Consider the following 24,168-nt stretch of genomic DNA (forward strand, 5'->3'; position numbering starts at 1 on the left):
TTTCTTACAGAAATTAACAAAGCACTTCAAAGAATGTGATCAGAAGAAAACTTTTAATCATTGAATAATGCAAATTTGTATATCATGAAATTGGATTTATCAGCTTCGATAAACAAACTCTCGAAGAATTTCAATATAAGTTAGCTGAAACTCATCTTCAAATGATGAGACAGTTGCCGATCTGGATGACTATCCATATTCATTTATTTATTTCTCACTCTGTAAATTCATATTGAACTATTTTCGAATAGGCCTTTATGTTCTGAAGTGTCCCGAGGGATTCCTGATTCCCCCATGCCCTATGGATATCAAAATATATGTCCTAATGTCATACATGAGGATTCAAACTTCAATCTTGATTCTACAATCCGACGAGCACAAATAAGACATTCAGTTCAGATTACCGTAATTTCGGAATAGGTTAAATTTGCATATGACACCACACCAACAAACAAACGTAGATGTGTACTGCCGATGCTGCTTTTAAACAGCAATTTACGATATGGATATAAATTGTAGGTATAAGGCGCATAACTTGTTAAAGTCACAGCTGAGGCATTCTCTAAACGGCTCTGGTAGACGATTGATTTTATTTTATTCAGGTGTTAAACACATTAAGTGCCATTTCTTATGTCTTGTCTAGTATTGAGAAAATCTGAATATTTATATAGGAAGGGAGTGGTACATACCTTATTATCATAATTTGTTGTGGAGTTCTGAAATTCTGAATCGAGACATATGATTGCTTTCGAAAATTGTTTTGTTGATGTGTACCTACCGAAATTTTGCAACATTAAGTTTTAATGCAATTTTTGTTTGGAATTCCGAATTTAAGAAGGCGGTTGCTTTGATGTATGGGCAATATCGGAAGTATTCTTATTTTTTGTAAACATGTCTCTATAATTTGATGAAGTATACAGCCCAAGGAAGATGTATACCAAAATTAAAAATTGTGATTGGGCTGAGGTTGAAAGTTGAAACCCAGGTATACCTTTGCAGGCGCTGGTGAACAAATATGTCGTTTGAACGTAACTTAAATTTGTAGATTTTCGACAACGTTTAACTTGGAATTTAGCGATGCTGGTCCCTTTAATACGTCCATTTCTCAATTTAAAAAACTGCTAAAACAAAAGTTATCACGGGATGTCGTTTCATTAGTGCTTTTCTTATATAATAAAAAAAATAACACTGTACTTTATTCTCACAATGGCCATCGACCGAAGTCCTTCAGCCTTCTTATACAGGGTTAGAACTATTTAGAGGAGGACTACAGCGATATCGAAAACCGTTAGAAATACAGGGTAGCTTAAATTACGAAAAAGTTGCGTTATTCAAGGATGAGTGGGTGTGTGTCAACAGTTCCTAAATATCTCTGATGGTTCCTGAGATATCTCGAAAAAACTGAAAATCGAGATTATCATTTTTTCTTAATAACTCATTTGTTTTTGGAGATAACTACACGAAACTCGGTGTGTAGTCATAATCCTATATAGCGATTATACTGGTGTAGCACTTTTCTGTAATTTAAGCCACACTTTATTTTTAACGGTTTTCAATATTCCTGTAGTCAACCTCTAAATAGGTCTAACCCTTTATAATATTTGAGGAATAATTTTCATTTTGCGATGTCATTTTGAAACTACCGTTTTAAATTTTTATTTGATTGTATGATTTTTTTCCATGTAATTTGTGAATACTTTCTTTGGGTTGGAACACCTATTTGTATTCATATGATCCATAAATAAATAAATGAACAAAAAACTTCCGTAATCTTAAATTTCAGAATACATACTAGTTTTTGAACATAAATCTATTACTTCAAATACCCCATCGAATTAATTTGAGATGTTTATTTCCAACAATGGTTAATAAAAACATACGCTCATGGTCATATATTTTTTCAGCACCAAATGCGAGATTTTTATTATAGTCGATAAAGTGTCAGAAGTTTTTTTGAATTTCATTCTCGTTTCTTCAATTTTCTACTGAATAACCACTGATATATCTATGGGAAATGATTCCCCAACATAAAGGGCCTGTAGCGTTCCTCGAACAACTGAAGAACAGAAAAATCATCACTTGGAAGACTGAACCTGGCCGAAAGACCCTCCCAGTCAAAAGCAGGATTTGGATATTATTAATTTGAGTACTGAAGGCATTTCTAACGACGAGGGTGATCCTCTACCAAGATCACCAGAAGATTTTTGACGCAGAGATGATATTCCTCCCAGTGCAATTGAAGGATAAGTTATGTTCCTGTGATTATTTATTTTTTTCTTCATTCATAATCAAGTCTTCGAATAAGTTTTTATGAAAGCTTATTATTATTCACGTTTTTTCTCGTTTTCTGCTCTGTTTCTTTGTTTCAGATATAATTTTGAGATGAAGAGAGGATAAAGAAATTTTTACCTCAATGGAAAACGAGATGGAAAAGAAGCCCTTCAGTATTGAAAGCTTATTCTGTAAACGTATTAGTCGTCACTACACTACTCACGGGGAGACAGGGTTTTTTACTGAGGTTTTTCCCCAAGCTCTTGCATCATACTCCAAATTGTATGGTATCCCGTTACACTAACCTTTGCTAAAACTCATACATATGCTATATTGTTTGTTAACCAAAAATGTATTGCTTACATTCAAAAGAATATATATTGCATATATTTCTTCAATAAATTAATTTATGAGGAATTTTACCAAAATGATACTAGAATACTTTGAACAGTATATTGAAGTATTCTTTATGTTTTAGAAACACCGTTACTATGAAACAACATCTTCTTTTATATATAACAAAAATCTCCGTGAATGAGTTGATACAGAATAAATAACAATATGGATCGTGCAAATATTTGCCACTGTTGATGATCTCTTCAGAAAAGAGGTTCCTTAAGTGTGGAGGACATAGCTGCTCTATATTTGTGCCCTTATTTATACATTTATGTGACAAAACAAGTTTTTGACTGTAACGTGAAGCTAAAAGGTATCTGCAGAATGTATAATTCGGCAACCATATGCAGGATTCCACCCATTTAACAGCGCACTCAAACCCTCGAGCTACCTATACTTCATCAACGCATATGTGAGAAAAGTTTCTATTTTTGGTACTTCATATCTCTTCTTCACGAATATTATTTGCGGACAAAGAATCATCTCTGTATAATCAAGATTTTACCAGAAAAAAAATGAACTGAATATATGTAACTAAACAGCTAAGGAATATAGTAGGTAATTGAATTTTTTTTTACAATGGCAGGTAAAAAATACATCTTTTGAACGACAAAACCCTAGATGCATTCAGCTAGATCAGGCTGAGGAAATCGAAGCTTCACGATGCCGCGCTACAACAGGATCACCGGTAATGAATGAAATGCCAGAGGAATTCCGAGAAGATGGAAACATGACTAATTTATGAGCTCCAGTGCAGGGTCAAGCGTACAGTTTCCTCTAGAAACTAGGATAAACACATTAAAGGATCAAAAAATGGACAAATTACCGCGACAAGAATCCGAATTGGTTCCATATACGGAAAACGGTTGTACCCTTTTCCACTTACGCCAGCAAGCATGCGACATAACCTGCATTGATATCAATCATTACCTATTTTGACTATATTTGTAAACGTATTACCTACTTGATGCTTGTTGCACATCCTATAATAATATGAATAACAATTATACATGGCTAGGATTCGTGTCATTCTCGACCATATCTTCATCTGACCGTGTTCTCTAGTTATTTATGGAAGCTTTTGTGTGAGTTAATTTCGTGCGTGTTCGAATGCCCACGTAGAGACATAACAATGGATGAAATGCATTAATCAATTCTGCATTCTACAAATGTCAATCAATGCGGGGATATCAAGATATTATTGAGAAATATTGTTGAGTTCGACTTACCCATGCAAGTTCAGAATCATCTGCATGGTAAATTAGATAAATTGAACTACTCGTCAAAAGTTATGGATAATGATGATTTCCAAAGCTGCATATATCGTGTGAAATCTGGATAATTGTTTTTATTTTATGAATGTCCTCTGGTTCATCGTAAAGCAAGTTTTCAAAAAGTTCAATCATTTTTTTGTTCATGGGTGATGGAGACGCTTATTTTAATAATTTTGTCTTCCACTCAGTGGTTCCACGTGATAAAAATCGAATTTTCGTTATGTCTGGACGATTTTTATAAGACGACGATGTCAGAAGAGGATTTGGGATGTTTCGGGCTGATCGAACACAAGTACAAGTGGCCAATCGATTCAATGTCATAGCTGAATTGTATCATCACGTTTAGCCTCTCCGCTACTGGAACTGTTCACTGTAGAAGTGGTAGACCACTTGCTACAACGCCAGTAAAAGACCGTTTTTTAATTTTTCGGTGGAAAGACAGCATCTCAGCACTTGCAAAATGGCAAGTTACGGGAACTTAGTTTTCCTAGGTCTCTTTGAAAGTCAATATAACATCGAGACGCTTGTTGAGAAGAGTTCCACTCACTCGCGAACACAAGCGTGAAGGATTACAGTGGGCAATGAAGCGGGTAAACTGGAGACTAATGGTGATACGTACTCAATGAAGTATTAAAACGCATTCGTATTAATGGTTCAATGTACGTAATTCCAGAGTCCAATTATGGCAGTTTTTCTGACCACGAGTACGAGTGTGGACACGTCCACTCATGCGAAGAACCTTCGCTCTGTTCAAGAAGCCCATCCTTTCCGAGGAGGCACAATTATATTTGGACGTGGAGTTTGTTATGATGACAGAACTGATTGATCAGTTCTTCTAAGAACTATGAACTGTCAGACATACGTTATATGTTAATAAAGTTATCAATGGATTAGGCACACAGTTTCACTAGGCTATTTGCGAATATTTTCTGCTATGGAAAATTCATTAAGAAAATCATTACGTTCTTTCTACAGCGTATTGCTAGGTGAATCTTTTTTATTCAATTGAGGAAACTCATCGAAATATTTTCCTTAAAAATTGCCTACATTGAACATTCACGATGGCCAAGCTATCATCTCCCAAAGTCTGTTACAATTTCGTCAATCTTAGAGTACGGGACGAATATCAGTCCAAACTCTTTTACAAAGATCTCGGATCACGTAGACTCGACCTACACAATGGCGATCAGCATCTGTCCGCCTGTTTTCAAGAGAGTGGATAAGACTTCTCCTTCCAACGACCGCCGCATCGTCATTAGCGTCGTGACCTCGATTTCCAAAGTTCTAGAGAGAATGATCACCAACCATATTCTGGAAATTGCTGAATCTAACAAACTGATTCCTTCTAACAACATGGCTTCCTTTCCGGTCGCTCTACCCTGACAAACCTTCTCGTGGCGGTTAATGACTGGACTAAATCTACAGTAGCTGGTATTCCCACTGATGTTCTATACTTGGACTTTGCGAGAGCATTCGACGGGGTTCCCCACCGTTGCCTCATTCACAAGCTGGAGCACATGAGAATCCGAGGAATGCTGCTCTTTTGGATCGATTCATTCCCCAGCGACAGGACAATCCGGGTCCGGGTTGGTGGTGTTCTCTCTAATCCTGCCAGGTGGGTAACGGGTGGAGTGCCTCAGGGTTTAATAGCGATAGAAATTTCCGCTACAATAAGGATAGCATAGCCACCACCTTAGAATATTTAGTTTGACCGTTGTAGAATAGAGAATTTCCGATAAACATAGATAGTGCCACTGTTGCCTTTCAATTTGTGTTGGCAAAGTCACAAGAACGAAAGAAGGCTTGCAGATCACCTTCGTTCCTTTTCTTCACCTCTCAACCCACCCTTGTTTCCGTTGTGCACGAAGGGTGAACTAGGAAAGAAAGCCAAGCAAGTAGTAGTATAAATACAATAATATATCCGTAGAATTTCGTGTAACTCGATAATTTGAAACAATAATATAGACAGACCAATTTACTTCCTTTGGCAATGGCGCGGGAAACGCTTTTTGAAGGATCAAGCCACAGATTTGTACACGCCACACATTTCTCCTTTGCAGTGTCACATAACTGCTGCTCTATTCATAACTAGGTTTGAGGAATTAATGAGCCTACCCGAATATAATAATTTTCAAACTATTATGAATTATATTATGTGGACCAATTATTTTCATTTGTAGAAAGAATACGAAGTATCGAAAACATGAAAACATGAATATTTACCTCAGAAACCTCCTTCTGGAACGTCCTGAATTTTGCGAGTTCTTTCAGCCTTTCACTTCTCTCCCTTTCCAACTTTTCCAACCTTTCTGCCACCTGTATGACAGCATCGTACGAAATACGAGCAAACTTTGCCTTTCGCTTAACGTCGGAGCTGTCTGCAAGTCTTCCAGCCTGTTCGTCAAGGTGTGCCAAAATTTTACAGCCATTTTCACGAAGTTCCTTGAGACAGTCCATCTGGAGAGCTTTTGATATTTGTCTGTAAGAAAAATTATGAATGACATAGGTACTCTTAATTAGTTCTTTCATCATGATGATGAGGCAAAGGTTCTGAAGGTTAGCATATTAATTTTTTCTCTATGTTGAATATCCCGTGCATAACTGTTTTTTGTTCTATTTTGCTAATTCAATATGAAATAGCCTAAGATTTCTGTCTGTGTGTGAACTCATATGTAAAGGTACCTGCTTGGTCTTAATCGTGAAACAAATTACATGCATAAGAAGATGCTAGATAGTAACTCTTGGATTTGGCCCATAGAGCAAACCGCAAACTCATATCTTTTGTCGTTCCGAAGATGGCGTCATAAATTTTCGACACCACCCTTATGAATCACACAAATTTTTAACACTTAAGTGAAGTTCTTAAGAAGAATTCCTGGGAGTTGTTCGAAGTGACTTGTAATGAAGAATTATCGAATTCATTGCATCCATAATTATTTTAACATGACTTGGTAATTACTTTTTACATTGGTGTTCCTTTTTATAGCTGCAGACCATTTCAGTTTGTATTTTTAAGTTACTCCCTCATAATTTCCAGAAAAAAATAAGGCCCTGTATATACATATAACTCATTATCGAAAATGGTCTGCAGCTATAGAAACTAAAACCAAGGTAATAAATTATTACTAAGAAATGTTGAAAGAATTATTGATTCAATAGTTTTGAGAATTCATTTTTAAAAGTCACTTCAAACAACTCTCAGGAATCCAAGTTCTTAAAAAACTTCACTTTTAAACGGTGAAAATTTGTGCAGTAAAGCTGTCTGCGCGAAAATTCAAAGAACACGCCTGAGTTAAGTTTTTTGTGGTCTTTTTAAATATTGAAGCAGATTTTTGAAATTTCGATTTATAGGGTTCGAGGACTCAAACAATTCATAATTTTTTGTTAACCCGGACCTGGATTTTTCTAGCGGTTATTGTATACATTTGAGCTTTGCATAAGAAGCACGTTTGCCAAATATGAAGAAAATATACCGAGTGGTTCGTCCTATATGGCCTCAGGAAGAAACGAGCAAAATTCATCGAACATCCTGTACCTCGGCTACGAAGACAGTAAGAGCCAATAAATGTGGTATATCCTGAACCACCTCGGTGCCACGTATCTGCCTGTATCACATAGATCATGTGATCGACGTCTCTGATTTTAAGGGCATAAGCGATGCTGAACTTACTTATGAATTAACCATCATTCAACAATTCCATATCTCATACATAATATGAAAGTAATAAATATTTTAGTGTGACTAACACCACAAGTAAATGAGGCGGGATATCCATATAATTTTTAAGTTGATTCCTCCATTCTTGGTTTTTCTTGGTAAACATTAGCTGTGTGAACACACCATTTGATTGCTGAGCAAAACACTCAAAACAGAAAAAATCACTCTATCATTCAAATATCTTGATATTTATCTTGATGAGGAAAAGGAAAATGTTTAATTTCAGCTGAATTAAATGCCCGAACAGACGAACTTGTTTTCTCATTTCATAAGAGCAGAATGCCGAAGTAAAAGTCTGAAATTGATATGATGAATTTTCGGGAGAAAACATTAATTATATACTGATTGGCTATCACATAGTGTTATAAGTTATAACTCCCAATTCGATACCATCGAAATTCAACACCTGATAGAGTGGTAATTAATGAATTTATGAGCCTCGATAGATATAATCAAGTTTGTAATGTGCAACAGAAAATTTGTGATTCTCACTCGTAATCTATTCATCTGGATGAAACACTTCGAGTTTTTGGACTTTCACTCTTCAATCTGAGTAAGAACGAAAAAACTAATATTTTCATTATATTCACAATATTGTTGCCATCAGTTTTTGTGAACTTACCCTATAAACACACGAAAAACAAGTACTTGATGAGACTCATGAAACATTTTACACATAACTGACTTGGGGGAGTACTTTCCAAGCAAGAGATAATATAAATTCGAAATTCCATCATTAACAATCAAAACGAGCTTACTCATTTCAGCATAATCACTCATTCATTCTCAGGAACTTCTAGTGAATGGTAAACTATAAAATCAACATTGATTATTTCTGAATGAGGATGAAAGCTAGAGCATACCGGCTGTATCATTGGGAGTGATAACAACTTCTACAGACAGATACAGGGTGGGCTTTTTAAAACGAAACAGACGAGATAACGGGCGGAATAAATTTATTTCGAAAAAATGCTCGGACACGTCGATTTTTGTTTCGAGGGGGACCACTTTTAAACACAAATTCACAACTATATCGCTTCAACCCTTAGTGTTAGAGCACCAACCCCTAAATTTTGAATAGGAAAGATAGGCCACTTGAATGGCCTTTTTATGCTGAATTTAGCGTATTATTTTTTTCTCATTTAATTCATTCGTTTTCGAGATATTCTATTTTGAATTTCGTACAGTACCAGTCATTCCGCTAACCATGCTATGTTAAATCACCAATTATTTGACTAATTCATTCTGTGGTTACGATGAAAACCGTTAATTGTCAACATTAGACAACGAAATAATTATTATTGGTTCTTACTTTCTTCAAAAATTGAGGTGAAAATGGTTTATTCTTTGGCAGAAATTATTTCTTTATTTTTCATTGTTGATGAGAGAAATGAACATTATTTTTATGTCTGGAGTATGGCAGTTATGGAGTTTCATAAAATCTCCAAAATGAATGAATAAATTCGCTTGATTCAGACAGCTTGCTTGACGACAATACCATAGTTGTTTCAAATTCAAATGTCAATATTTCAAGAATCAATGAATCAAATGAAGAAAAAACCAATATGCTAAACTCAGGATGAGAAGACCTTCCAAATGAGGTGAAATTTACACCATCTTCCTCATTGAAAATTTAGGGGTTGTTGTTCTAACACTAAGGGTTGAAGCGATGAAGTTGTGAATTTGACCTTAAATGTTGTCCCCCTCGAAACAAAAATCGACGTGTCCGATCATTTTTTCGAAATAAATTTATTCCGCCCGTTATCTCGTCTGTTTCGTTTTAAAAATTCCACCCTGTATAGAAAATAGGTTAATTTTTCGATTTAACGCCACTGCCTTAGTGTCGCGCTAGACAGAGAAACGAATCGAATGTGTGTACTACAAAACATTCATTTGTAGCACTGAATGTCCATTCTATGTATCTATGTTCTAAGGTTCTAACTATGCCAAAATCTGCTTTCAATATTCACGAAAGATTTTCAATCTTTTGTGTGTGTGACATCACCGTGGCAATGCCAAAATTCGTATCATTCAAAACCTATGAAATACTTTTGAAAAAAGTTCACGCCAAAATATAGCTACAATGTAGATTGCATCAGCGACATGGTGATGACATTTCGAACTGGATCTATATTGTGGCGTGAATATTTTTCAGAAATATTTCGTAGGTTTTGACAGATATAGGTCATTCAAGAATGATTGACATCTCGGGTGGCTATGGAAAATCGAATTTAAGTTGGTAATAGCCAATAAGTTAAGATTTTGTGTGCGGAATTCAGGTCGGTATTGTGAATAAACAGTGATCTATAGACCAATTATTGTGAATCTATGCACTGACCGAAGATAATTTGAATTTTGTACAGCTTTTTTTATTCTTCATTTAATCTAACAAATTGGAAACATAATGATAAACTATATCAATTTTGATAGCTGATTAATATGCTCTGAATTTGAATATTTCTTCTTTCCAAATTCTTTTTTAGGTTATATTTAAATATTCCAGTTCTGTGATTGAAACTACAGAAGATTTTGTGACCAGACTTAAGCTGCGTATAGACTTTCAAGACCTACTGGGATGTCAATCATTCTAGAATGGACTATACGTATTTTGGCGTTGCAACCGTAACGTAACACACACAAATGTTTGAAAATATTTCGTCAATATTTATAGCAGATTTTAGCATAGTTAGAACCGCAAATCGCTGTCAGCCGCTTGTCATCATATGACGAGTTGAAACTTTCAAAACAATTAAGCTGTATTTTGGATTTGAGATGTGTTCAAAAATATTTTCCTATATTTGGTAAAAGGGTTGATTGAAGTAAGACCCACCTTTTTCACGAAGAATCGACTGAGAAAATGAAAAATATAGGTTGTAATTTGAAAATCTCAAGTTTTGATGAAATGGATTTATTCTCGGATTTATCTTAAAAACTAGTACATTTTCGGTCCAGATAGAAATCAGTGTTATAATACCACATTTTGAAAAAATTGAAAATGGAGACGGTAAAAAAAAATTGTGACCACTTTCATAAGAATCCCAATAACTCATAAACCGTTGACTTTTTACCCAAGGTGTGGGCACCCTTTTGAAATTGCCATTACATCAGCTATCTAACGATGCAAGGATATACTGGGAGTGCCAATGAAAATAGGAAAGTAGAGGAATAACCGGAAACTGCAGGGGTCTGAAAATATTTTAGCGAAAAAGATTATAGTCGAAAACTCTAATATCAAATTTTCAGCAGTGATTTGGCCACTATAAACGCCTGATTGGTCATCGTGGGAAACAATGTCTCTACTCCGACGAGCTCGTAGAAAAATCATTCGCAATTGTTGAAATGTATAAAATTCAATTTCAAAAAATTAATATCTTCTAAACTACGAGCTTGCCGTAGGTACTGATCGATTTCTGAAAGTATTGAATTGATGTTCCCGATATTTAATGAAAATCCACAATATAACTGAAAACGGGTAACAGATTATATGATTTTCGCACAAATGAGTTATTAAACACGCGTTTCGCACGACAGGTGTGAAGGTAAACGCTAAGTTGTTTAGTGGTTTAACAACTCATTTTTGAGAAAATCGTATAAACGGTTTTTAGTTTAATCGATTTCACATGGAAAACTACAATCTTCAAAAAATTACGAATAAAGTCTATCACTTTTGGCTTAACATTAATGTTCAGTTGACCCGCCTTGTATTCTTTTACAGGTGCTGTCAACGTATATACTCTTTTCCTGAAAATCGCTGTTCAGAAAAAATCTTGATCAGACTGTTGGCTGAATTACTTACCTACACTGATGGTTCAGGAACTTCCGGGTTATTTGGCTAGGCACTTCTTCACTCCTCAACTTCGAGAGCGTAGATAGGAGACTTCGACCTGTTGATTTGCATTTCTCTAAAAATGGCTCGAGCTCTTGGAAGAATGCTATCCAGGCGTCCTGGTCGTGTAGACCTTCGCCTCCGCATATTTTTGGAAGTTCTGTTTTGCTTATATATTTTTCTAAGGTTGGCCCATCAGTGACGGTCACCGTCTGAAATGAAGGAGAATCGAATGTTAGTGAGGAGAGACAATTTGCTGCCAACTTATCTATTAGACCTACGTCATTAAATTAAAGCTTGAAATTTTTATGCGGCACAGGGTTTGACAGAAAACTTGAATTTTTTAAATGGCTATTATTCCTATTCGTGATTATGAATAATATTATGCTTTACGGCATAACTGTGTAAAATGTGCCCTCTATGAGAGTCAAATATAAAAAGAATATCATTTGATGTGTCAGTTTACGTTACATTCATAAAATAATTTCATTGCAGTATTGCCGGTAATGGTAAAAAGTAAGTGTGAAAATGTTTCATTCCTATCTATCTGACTAGGCATGCCATTAAGGTAATGTTTCACTGAACTGAGCCAACTTATTAAGCAAAATTCCTCAATAAATTACACAATCCATCCAATGAACTACTCTACAGAAAGACCAAAATACAGCCAATAATAGAACGACTGAAAATTTTAAATGGCAGATTTTTCAACCGGGTCAAAGAACTGGAGGATATATATGGCATGTTCCACAGAGATACAGCGAGCAACCCACTCAGAAAATTTCCAGACCAAACAATCATGGACAGTCTCACGTCCATGGCTATGTAGATCAATAAAAAAAAAATTAACCCAATTTAGTATATAATAGTCTAACCTTTTTTTTTTTTTGCTACATCGATGTATCTAAATGTACAAGGCTGAAGGACTTTGGTCGATGGCCTTTGACTGTGGTCAATAAATGACAGTTATTATTATTATTATTATTAAATTCCAGCAATGGGGTCCCCTCTTTCGAAACACTTCATGTATAATAGAGAATTAGAATAATTGGTTAGTGGCTTGAGGTGTGGGCTAATCAAACTAAAAAGAGAATATATCAGCATCGTTATGACCGTAGAGGAATCAATAAAAACAAAAATGAAAAACCAGCCTTAGTCGTCCACAACTTTGAAAATAACCACAACTTTGACTTCGAGAACGTGAAAATATTAAACAGGGAAAACAACTATTTCGAGCGGTGTATTAGTGACAATAGAGAGATGATTCAAATTTCAATAAACGATACAATTTGAGAACTGATGTAGATTCACTCAATATTGTTTATAGCAATCTATTGTATTATTGCTAAGAGAAAAATTTTTTTGTATACCATTGTAATGTTTTTCATGTTCATGTCAGAGTTTGTATTTATACATGAATAAAAAAAAAAATTTCAGTCTTGAACAAGATCCAATAACGTAGGATCGAAACGTCGTCAATTCAAAAAGGATTAGTTTGATTTGTCCAGTTCTCAAACCACTAACCTAATCTAATTCAATTGAAGGACCCGAAGAAGACAATATGGCATAATAGGGAATATTAAATGGAAATTTTCACCGGCAGTTTCGTATTTTGTTTGTCACTCATCAAAAACAAAATATTATAAGAAATATGGAAACGTTCCTGAACTAATTTGAGAAGTTTGTTTAGTCTCATATTGAAATGTCATTCGAAGTCTGTAGAGAAAAGACGAGACGTTTCTATCGTAAATACCATCTACTATGTAATTAGACGGCTGTGAATTCCTCTTGTAATCTTCAGAATTTCAAAGAATAAGGAGGAATGAGTGCTCCTTATATCGTTGGCGATGTAATACATTAGGTAACAGACTGTTGACGCTTTGCTTGGATATAATATGGTTTTGAGCTGAATAATTGAGAGGAAGAAGTAACAATACATATTTTTAATGATAATACTTATTGCATGTCTTCAAATGCAAGATAAAACATTCAATAAATGTTGCCATGTTAATTTTCGTTGAATGAAAATATATCCTTGGATTGTCAAAATCGTCAAACGATAAGGTGATTCACACTGGAAAAAATGAGTTAAACTAAATATATTTAGTTTTCCGCATACTTTTTCACTTTTTATCTTGGGTCAAATCTAGATGAAATAATAATGAGTCATAAAAAACTCATTAATATTTTTCCCTGAATGGTATTTCTCCAAATTCTTTCCAGGAAATTATCAACTCTTTCTCATTTTTCTTATTGATGGATCCCAATTGCACTGGAAAACGATAGGACTTGTACGTTATTGGGACCAATTATTATTATCAATTAGTGAATGCCAAACACCCTGTATGCATAAGAAAATTACCATACCTAACATTTGTTCATTACACAACCTTAAAGAAGGGAGAATTACGCTTCTTCCTAGCATAGAAAGCATAGATAATAAAAAAAATGGAATTTTATTTCTCGGCTTCTGATTATTTTTTCAGCTAGTTTTTTCCTGACAATTCTGATACATTATCGTTAAGAATAATAATAAAATAGAGCAGTCTCTTCGTGATGATTTATTTAGTGATAATACATTTCAGGTTCATATTCAGAACATTTTGGGATATACGAGTCTAATGCTTTACTTAATTATTATCATCATCAAGAACAAGAATACATCAGAAGTGTTGAGAAATGGGCATGCTCTTGTTCTCGCCAAAAAAAACTTTCAGATGTTTATCATTTAGAATTTTAAATTTAGACTTTTTCCAACGTTATATATTTGTTTGAAATGAAGCTCTGCTTCCTCTAGAATGAGTAGTTTGATTCATTTTTTAATTTGTGATAATCAAATCATGCATGCTATAGGTTAGAAAGTTAGTCAGTGATTATAATGAATCAGTCCCAAATATGGACATGCCCTCTCGTTTTTTTCAGGATCCACAATTCAGAAGAATAAAAAAAAGTTCATGATTTGAGCTGAGAAAGTACTATTTGGGAAAAATAAATCATTCTTGTAAATTTTGTATTACAAGTTAATAGGTGAAAAATATGTATTCGGAAACACCAAATGAATTTGGTCTTCATTTCTATCTGCTGTTTTCAAATATGTGAAAGAAATTACAAAATATTGATATACGATGTTGTTTCGACTCTAAACCTAATTTTTTTGAGCTGGACCTGGAACAAGACTTTTTTTTCATCATGTTTCTTCGATAGCCCTTCGGAAAAAGAAGATACAGATGAAATATTGTGTACCTAAATGGAGAAAATTAGAACACGTTGCATTTCTATAACAAAGAACGGTAGATATAGGTTTTTTTGAAGCACGGTGTTCTCTATCCATCCTGATTGTATGCGCATTTCGCAGTGAATTGTCCTGTATAATGGTATTCGCCACTCTCAAAGGGCTATGAATACTACAAATCTTAGAACTAGTTGGATCACTGAGTAGGTATGAGTCATTCGGGGTAACTGTGTTCAGAGTGTAAGTGTGCGCAGTGCGTATATCTCGACTAGGCAATATATGAAAGAGAGTTTCATTTGGGTGAAGGAAGGGCGCAGAATCGCCAAATTAGTTTTTCATAGGAGTGCGCCGTGCGACGTTTCTTTAACTTTTTATTTGCAATCAATCAAATTCACTAGTTTTATTTTTAATTTTCAGCATCTCTGCAAATTCTGCCAGGTCCAAGTTCCTAGTCCGGCAGTGTTAACACATTGACGGACAGTACCTATTTGGCAGTTGCTTGTGATGTGACGCGCATGTATACTGATTTAATATGGTTCAAAATTGGAGTGATATACATCAAAATATTAGTTGTCATTTAGAGGATGTGAATATGGAAAAAAAAACAACAGACGGTTTCAGACGTCATTGTCATAACAAGAACATTTTTCTTCATTTTTTTATGACATGGACGTCCGAAGGCGTTCTCATTTTTTCAACAGAAAAGGTAAAATTTCTCTTCATTAGATTTGGTAAGAAAGTTATAATGAAAGTTTAACACGGAAACTACGTAATTTTCGAGCGTAACACTCTCACATTTGAACAAATACTGAACACGCTGAGTGGCTGTGTCGCGGCTGAATACTCGGTATGGCGAAGCGAATGATTCGACCAAGATCGTCATCTTTCGGGTTCACAAAATTCAAAATGTGTGAACGATGTGACGCTTTTTCATAATATCACGCTTTTCCAACGTCCAGGAACGTCATGTCGATGTTAGACGAGTTTATAGGAAGACGTCTATAAACGTCCAAAAACTGTGCCGTCACATCATGCACAGTGACCTGAACGTCTATAGACGTCGTTGTCCGTCAATGTGTTAAACAATATTTTATTCGATCATGCGCATATTAATCTAAATATATAATAAAAAATTTTGGGTTTTCTCAGCTGCTCAACTCTATAAGAACGTCAATTCAAATTTTGGCTTACTGGGGAAAGTGTGCGCGGGTAAGTGTTCGCATAGATTTATTATATGGGCATTAGTTCAGTGAGGAATAAATTATGACATTGTTGATTTTCTTGGTTAAGACTCGATCAATATTGTCCTATTTGTTCAGAAAAATATGAAAAGCCACCAACAGGGGAATGTATCAAGTGTTGTGTTCACCAGGAATGGAGGCGCGAACAATAATGCACTGCTTGTAAAAAGGAGCTTCTGTATTGAAAATAAACAGCAATTCCTTAATATTGTAACATTTTGATGACATTATTTTGTAATTTGTTTTGACTGTGTGGTTCACAAAGCACTGCGTTCACTTACCCCGTGAGGGTGCGCACACTTACCCGCAATACGGGGCATGTGGACGCACTCCGACTTTCTCTATTAAATTCTTTTTTGCGGAAAGAAAACGTTTTTGTTTGTTTACTTTTTGATGTTTTCTTATAGATTAGAAAATTCTCTATCTTATGAATACGTTTTAATTTTCCTAGCTTCAACATTTGAAACAGGGTATGGCTTGAAAGGCAAAAGTGCGCACAGTTGCCCCGAATGACTCTACTTATTTTCTCAAATTTAATAACAAGTAAATGAAACCTATAAGAATAGATTGCTTTAATGGATGAAACAGTATGGACAGCGGAAAAAATGGATGAAAATCAAGAACTACTGAAATTTTAATCTTCAACAACGAATGCTGAAGATTAATATCATTTCATTTCTTACATGGGTTCATTTATCCATTCATCTATTTCAAATTTCACGTTCAATCGAGTAAAATGTATGAAAATGTATTGTTTTAGGACAGAGGAGAAATTCTAAATTACTTTTGAAGGAGAATTCATTACTTCAGACGGGTTAAAACGTGAACGCATTTTTTTTGTCAATTCTGAAGGAGATATACCTGAAATTTCGATATTTGATAGTCTACGCTGGGGACAAATTCTACTACTTCAAAAGGGTGAATTACTCTCGTTCTGAAGTGATAAGAATTGTCCAGAATAGAAAGATTATAATCATAGAAACTTGTAACTCACCTGAACTCTATTCGTGACAGTCTTCTCTTCGGCAGTGTGTGTATCAGGACTCCAAACAATATACCTCGAAATATTGATAAAGTTTTCAATGAGGCATACTGATCTATCCAACAGCTGAACAATTTTGAAATCCTCTTCATTTTTAGCTATTATCAAAACCGTAAAGCCTTTGATTGTCCATTCGGTCCTGTAAATGTGAATGACTTTTTATGAGAAAAAAATAGTATGATTATTTTTTATGGCATAGGCGTATAGGAAGCAAGAAGTGATTTGTTATATTTATTGTTAGTGAATACTAATTCGTTTGGGTCTTACAAGGCAATCAATCACATAAAGAAATATAGTAAACTAGCTGACCCGGCAAACCTAGTTTTGCCATTTAAATTATTTCTAGGGTAGATAATAATAACTAACTCATCGTGATTGCTCGATTGGTCGTAAGAAAAAGGAATGCCTTTTTTTCTGTTCTGTACAATTTTTTTTGGGAATATTTTGTTATATAAACCTTGCCCTAACAATAATAAACACAACAAAAAAAGAATTGTCCAATTTGGTGCGATCGTTTGAACAATAAAGCATTTTGAAGTAAACCATAGATCCTCTTTTATTAATATAGATTAATCATCATAACTTTCTTGCAGAACTGATGTATACTTCATTCAAATTTATTTAAGCAGTCGGTTGGCCATGAAATAATTTTCTCAAGTTTTTGTAACTAGAACGAAGTAAGGTTGGCACTCATGAAATGTCGTTAATGTCATAACGCCGTTGCCACAACTAATATCAATTTTTATTACAAAATGCCAAAAGTGATAAAAAAAGAGACAGGGTTTCAGGAAGTGCTATTTTGAATTCAGGTCCGCTCATTCAAATAGTTATACCCTGATATTCTAAAATCCACAATACGTCAGACGGTAACGAACATATTCAAAGAGAATGTATATAATGTTTCATCTGAATCTAAACGACTTATATTTCAGCTGGATATTTCCACAATCAGAAAGATTGTGAATGATTAGGATGACAAAGAATTTCCTTCTATTGGGAGACCCAAAAAAAAGGTGGCATTTGAGAATTTTATGTTTGAGTGAATTAATGCGAAAAGTTTACTACAGGATTTTCGATAAATTCATCGGAGAATAAGTTCCCTAAAATGGATTTTTCTATTTTTCATTTCACTTGTCCTATACAATGTAAATGCCTTAAGGTACTAATAAATACCTTATTATTATTATTACATCAATGTATTAAGATGAATAGCCACAAATACGCGCAAGTTGCCCTGTTACTTGTTTATTCATGTGAAATTTTTGTTCAAAGGTGAAGTTCGTCTTAACTTGAAACTTCCTTCAATTCCTTCTACTTATATTGATGCTAGATGATTTTTGTTGAAGAATTTAACATTCTTGTAATTATCTGTTAATTCCTTCGGGAGATACTCATTCCCAACCACTGCATCATATATGCATTTCATCTTCAGGTTAATATTTTTGAAATCTACAAATGATGTAAGCCAAAGAAGATAACGAACATTAACTCTCCTCAAGCTAGTGCATATTATGATATTATACTGATCTTTTGTATTTTCCATGCAAATAACTGGATTTGGTATGCTTTCAATCAGTTTGTATAAACTTCAATTATGTTCGTCACATATTTTCCGAGGAGATTCGACATTGTGTTAAAATACGTAATAACAGAAACTTTTACGTAGAACTGGCAACATAGCGTTGATTTAAAACCCAAAAATGTTTTGACAAGCTTCATAACCCCACATTTTCGTACTATACAGAGTGAAATGTGTCAAATTTCCATGGCCAACCGACTGCTAAAATAAAAGTGAATGGAGTATACAACTGAATTCTTCACTCTATCGTGAAAACCACCGATATTTTGTGCCCTCATTCAAAATATTGAACAAAGCATTCCGCTATACAGGCAATGAACTCACCTAACGCTATTTAGTTCTACGAAAAAAATTTGTGTCCGAATATTTCCGAAAATAACAATCCAATCAAGCAAAAAACTAGTATTTAGCTATATATAGAATAACGCTTGGAAGGTTTCCGCAAAAGTTGAGGGTTAACTGGCTGATACAGCAAGATACATATCTCGTTATATAATAACATCTACAGGAAATTTTGCACGAATCAGAAAAAAAATCATATGCCTGTACGTAATTCCATGGTTTTCCTTTATGGTTGGGAAGTAACCATGAAATCTTCATCAACTGAAATCAAACCAAAGACCTCTCTCTGTACAACCTTATCGTTTCAGATCTTTTTCGGGTCAGAGTTAGTTTTCAAGAACACGAGCGCTTCATCAGTATAAAATGGAACCTGAAGCACTGAATTCGTTTTATTATCATATCATAGCAATTTCATGCAGAATCAGTTATATTTCTGAACGACAAGAAAACATAGCGTGGTTCAGTTTTTTCAGATGGACACACGAATTGACGAAAGCATATTGGGAATATTTTGACAGTCGTAAGTGAAGGAAGCACCGGTTAATGACCTCAAATTACCGTTTACAGTGGAAATCATATCGGGACAACCACCATGGACAAGAATTCTTATCAAACAAACGGAAAATTTCAGGTGAACATTATAAAATTAGCATTTTCCATTACGATGATTCTTTATACGAGGAAAGGTATCTATCTCCAAATGTCAACTAACGGTTTTGTAGTTCCATACCTGCATTTTATTGTGAGTAGGTATAATAAAAAGTATGATATGATGGTTTGTTTTATAAAATCTGAGGAAAATCCGCAAGCCTGGAATTACATAATAATATACACTTCGCCAAAAAAGTATCGCATCATGAATAGAAAGCGCTATATCATTGTACCTAATTTATATACTTTTTTCCATAGACTAATAAAGGACTTTATTAGTCTATGCTTTTTTCATATTTTCAGTAAACAATGTGGTTATCAGTACACAATGTTTCATCGTTTCTTTTAGACCGTAAAAAAATTAGGCAAAAAAATGTATATCTTCCTAAGCTTCTGAAATACAGTGATGCGATACTTTTTTGGCGAAGTATATATACAATTCAGCATAGGAGATTTTGGATATTTTTAAATTCTGAGCTTGTTTTAAAGAATAATTGTCTACAATAAGATATATTTGGAAAGCCTACTTCATGTCTAATGAATATAGAACATAATATACAATTTACTCGAAAATTCATGCGCCGTGAATTAGTTACCGTTACATACGCACTTTCGGTAGAATTCTCTGTTCGATTGCATACAAAATAATCTCTGCCGTTTTCTTGCGAGAATTTTGTAGAGAATTCTCGGCTGTTGCAAACGGGCTTAAAGAACAACTAAGTAGCCTATTATGGCGAAAACAGCAATTCTCTCTCTTCAATGATGATGAAATTCCATATTTGAAATAAAAATCGAATTACATTATTTTCTCTTACTTCAGTTGATCTAACCAAAACCATGAAATAAACTCACATAAGTGAAAATCATGTAATTCAAGTTAAATGAAGTGTCATTTTAACGAATTGTTCCTACACTGACAAGTTTTGAAAATTCAAATAAGTTTTACTTACGTGGGTACCGAGGAATAATAGAGCAGCAATTTGGCAATTTCATATTTATTCAGTCCTGCGGAAGATACGTTTTGAGCATAACAAAAGACAATCGGTCGGCCATCTACGTCGGTGGTACCTGAAACAAGGAATTCGTGAAAGACAGACTGAAGATGTTGGAAGATTGAGATGTTGACTTCCGAATGTAAAAAATAATGATTTCCTTATGAATAATTCATCGGTTATGTAATGATCCAAAAGCAGCTACCCATTCAGCTTAATAATAGGTGAATATCAAATTATATCTATTATGTTTTGTATATTATTTACTGATGTTATAAATCACAACAGAGCAACGGAATTCCATTCGTTTCTGAACTATAAAAAATCTGGCATTCCATTAGATATAAATACCGATACCGTTAAGATGTATGGGAAAAATATGAGTGGATTGAAGCATTTTTCTACTTTTGAACAGCCATACGTGTACTCTACGATATGACATTTCATTGATACCATTGAGTCAACCTCGTTTAATACTCGAATGTTACCGCTTCATTTGTCTTAGAAAAAAATTATTTTTTGTAAAAATTGTTCCTAGGTTAGAAGTTGTACAGTATTGATGACAAGTATCAAAGGTCTTCAAGATCTGAATCCATATTTGTTTTTTATTATCGCCGTCATTATTTTCTAGCAATTTGCTTCCAATTACAAAGTAAAAACTCCTATAAACGGTATAAAATGATATTATTGACACCTAGTCATTTAGAGTAAACTATTTGAAATACTTCTGAAATGTACCTACTAATACAGGTTTAACTTGCTGGAAATGGTTTATACTTCCTATTATCTCCAGAATTTCTTGGAAATAATTAAGGTGTTCGAAGAGTGAAGAAGACTACAATAGAAACAATTTCTGGAGATTTTTTCTCAAACGTAATCCAACATCTTGATTGAACTGTTGACCTACTCAAAAATTACAAACTAAATATATAGATAGAGAGATGTTGTGATACATGCCCTGCAGTTTTTCTGCTTTTAGGATAACCAAGTGGGCAGACTTCATATTTATGGAAAGATTGTAGGCTCAAAATGTATAGTTAGCATTTTTGATCTAAAATGCACCATAAAAATGAAGACCACCCACTAGGGCATCCAAAAAATCAAAAAAGTTTAGGGCATACCATTCGAAAAAATGGACTTACTGACATTTTTTAAAAGCCATATTCAAAAAATTGCATACTTTCAGACCAACTACAGAGTGATCCGAAAAACTGCAGAAAACTTGAAAACTTTTTGGGAATTCAATATCTCATTTTCAGGATATGCTATCTATAATTGGAACCAGCATAACAAATTTGTTGGGAAAAGTGGTGGATTACGTCAAAGAGTCACACAGATAAATTATAACAATGGGGGTATTTGGAGATAAAAAATCTCATGTAGATTCAGAATATGAAGAGTGGTATCGTGTCTCGCCACTTTCGGACCATCCTATAAATTCAAAAATAATATAAGATTATGCGCTATTATCTCTTTATAAGAGTTATCCATGGGTCGAGCACCATTGACAAACAATCAAAGATCTAATCTTTGCACACTATGTATTTAACTCCGAAGCGAGCACTATGTAGTACATAGTAATGTTTCGTCTAAATCAGACTCTTTAATCGATTGAATTGTCAAGCTTCCTGTCATATTTGACATTTTTGAATACACAGCTGCGTTTCAAAAATTCGAATATTACGATTTTCCCATTATCAAGTTCAAGAATAACGCAATCAACACAAAAATGACGAGAATACTCTGTTACCCTGGAAGGAAATTCACTATGAAGGATTGTGTTATTCTTAAACACCCCCAAACTGCATCTCGTTTACTAAAAGCTGTGTTGGAACTCCTGGTTTCACGTCAATAATGTCTTTTAACATTTTCAGTTTGGTTTTTTTAATGTTCGAAGCTCCGTTAGTTTCATTCTTGGTATCTCACTGGTGTTCTTAGTGTTTCTACATTTCGCATCAGCTGATTTTGACAGACCGTCATTTTGCTTGAGGGGCACACGAGTGTTTTCGAGTGATTTTTATGAATACTGTCAATTTTCTGAGGAAAAGTCGTTCAGTGAATAATATTTCTTCTAATCTTCATCAGAAGTGATATTAAAGTGCCTTTATGATGGAGGGCAAAACTGACTGTTATTAACAATAATGACTCCTAGAACGTACAACTTACTTGAAGTATTATCATTTCAATCCGTCAAATGCGCTATTAAGAAAATTTGAAATCTGTCAAATGTCAATAGACATTTTTTGTGACTTCAATTCAGCAACTTCAATACAAATTTTCACTGCCACATGAGTTTCACAAATATCGATATTTGGAATCATGGAATCAATTATTGTATTGAAGAGACATAATTCGCGAATATTGATAAAAAATAACTCGAGCACTAACCTGATGAATTCTTCATAAAATTTTCTTTTTTCTGTGGTGGAAAATTGTCAAATTTTTTTTCACTCGGACCGAAGGCTCCAATCGAGTTGATTCAAGAAATAGTTGGTTGTTGAAGAAAAATCCCGACTCATCGTCGGTATAAGATTATTTTTTCACACATTACTCACAAGGTACTTATTTCAAGGGAGACGAAAGAATCCTTTGCGGACGGACAAACTGTGCTAGCTCATTAAAAATATTTTGATAAGTCATCAGGAGCTTAGTTACCTCGGGAAATAATAAATGGTCTTTCATGACCCTGCCATTTATTAAATACGACCCGGCCGATGCAACATTATATTCCACGATCGTATCTTCATAGATGCACTTCTTCGGGAATGATTTAGTGAAGACACCACTAGCACACTGCCCTTTGTGAGATTTATATGACGTGTTCTTCTTTGTGGGAGATGTAACGTTGTTATTAAATAAATGTTGGTTTCCTCACGACCAATAGCAGATAAAGAAGTATTTAATAATTATACATATCCGCCTTCGAGTTGCTCATTAAATTTATAATTTTTTTTGACTCTGATCCATGATTTCAAGCTGTCGAAAAATAAAACTCATCAAATTCTATCTTCATTTACATTAGGAGCCGGAAGTACTAAAACTCAATATTTTTCGTAGAATTATCGAAAAGCAAAAATTTTTTCATTTTTATAGAAGCCATGAAATTTTAACACATTCCACACTATGAAGTACAAAAATGTGAGGTTATGACGCTTGTCAAAACATTTTTGGGATTTAAATCAGCACTATGTTGTCCGTTCTACGTAAAAGTCTCAGTAATTACCTATTTCTCGTAACGTGAATTCACGTCACAAAGTAGATGAATTCTAAAATCTGTGATGAATCAGTTTATACAAACTGATTGAAAGGATTCCCGATCTAGTTATTTTAATGTAAAGTACAGGAGATCAGTTTTCCAATGTATTTATTTTTTCTATGGAAGAAAATTGAATTATTAACACATACTTGTGTGCTTGAGAAAAGGTAATGTTGGTTTTCTTCTTTGCCTAAAAGGCAGCTAAAATATAAGTCGTTTGGATCCGGATGAAACATTTATTTATTTAGTGTATAAGGAATACAAACAGGATTAACCCATAGATGGGCGTAGTAAACACTGAGGATTGACTTATAGCTTTTAAGGATTCTACATTGTCTAAATAAAAAT

At 34.3% G+C, this 24,168-nt stretch overlaps 1 protein-coding gene across 3 annotated transcripts in view; it reads right to left on the bottom strand.

Annotated features, from left to right (window-relative positions):
• The window catches only part of LOC123310568, a 449,880-nt gene that overhangs the window by 25,479 nt on the left and 400,233 nt on the right, over positions 1-24,168 (bottom strand). For all 3 annotated transcript variants that reach the window (XM_044894465.1, XM_044895218.1, XM_044895834.1), the window contains 4 exons: positions 20,523-20,640; positions 16,953-17,139; positions 11,456-11,697; positions 6,165-6,420 (listed from right to left, as the gene is read on the bottom strand). In XM_044894465.1, coding sequence (XP_044750400.1) covers positions 6,165-6,420; positions 11,456-11,697; positions 16,953-17,139; positions 20,523-20,640 — 803 coding nt within the window. The remainder of the gene's footprint in view (positions 1-6,164; positions 6,421-11,455; positions 11,698-16,952; positions 17,140-20,522; positions 20,641-24,168) is intronic.

This window comes from Coccinella septempunctata, chromosome 1, assembly GCF_907165205.1.
Source record: "Coccinella septempunctata chromosome 1, icCocSept1.1, whole genome shotgun sequence".
Lineage (NCBI taxonomy): Eukaryota > Metazoa > Arthropoda > Insecta > Coleoptera > Coccinellidae > Coccinella > Coccinella septempunctata.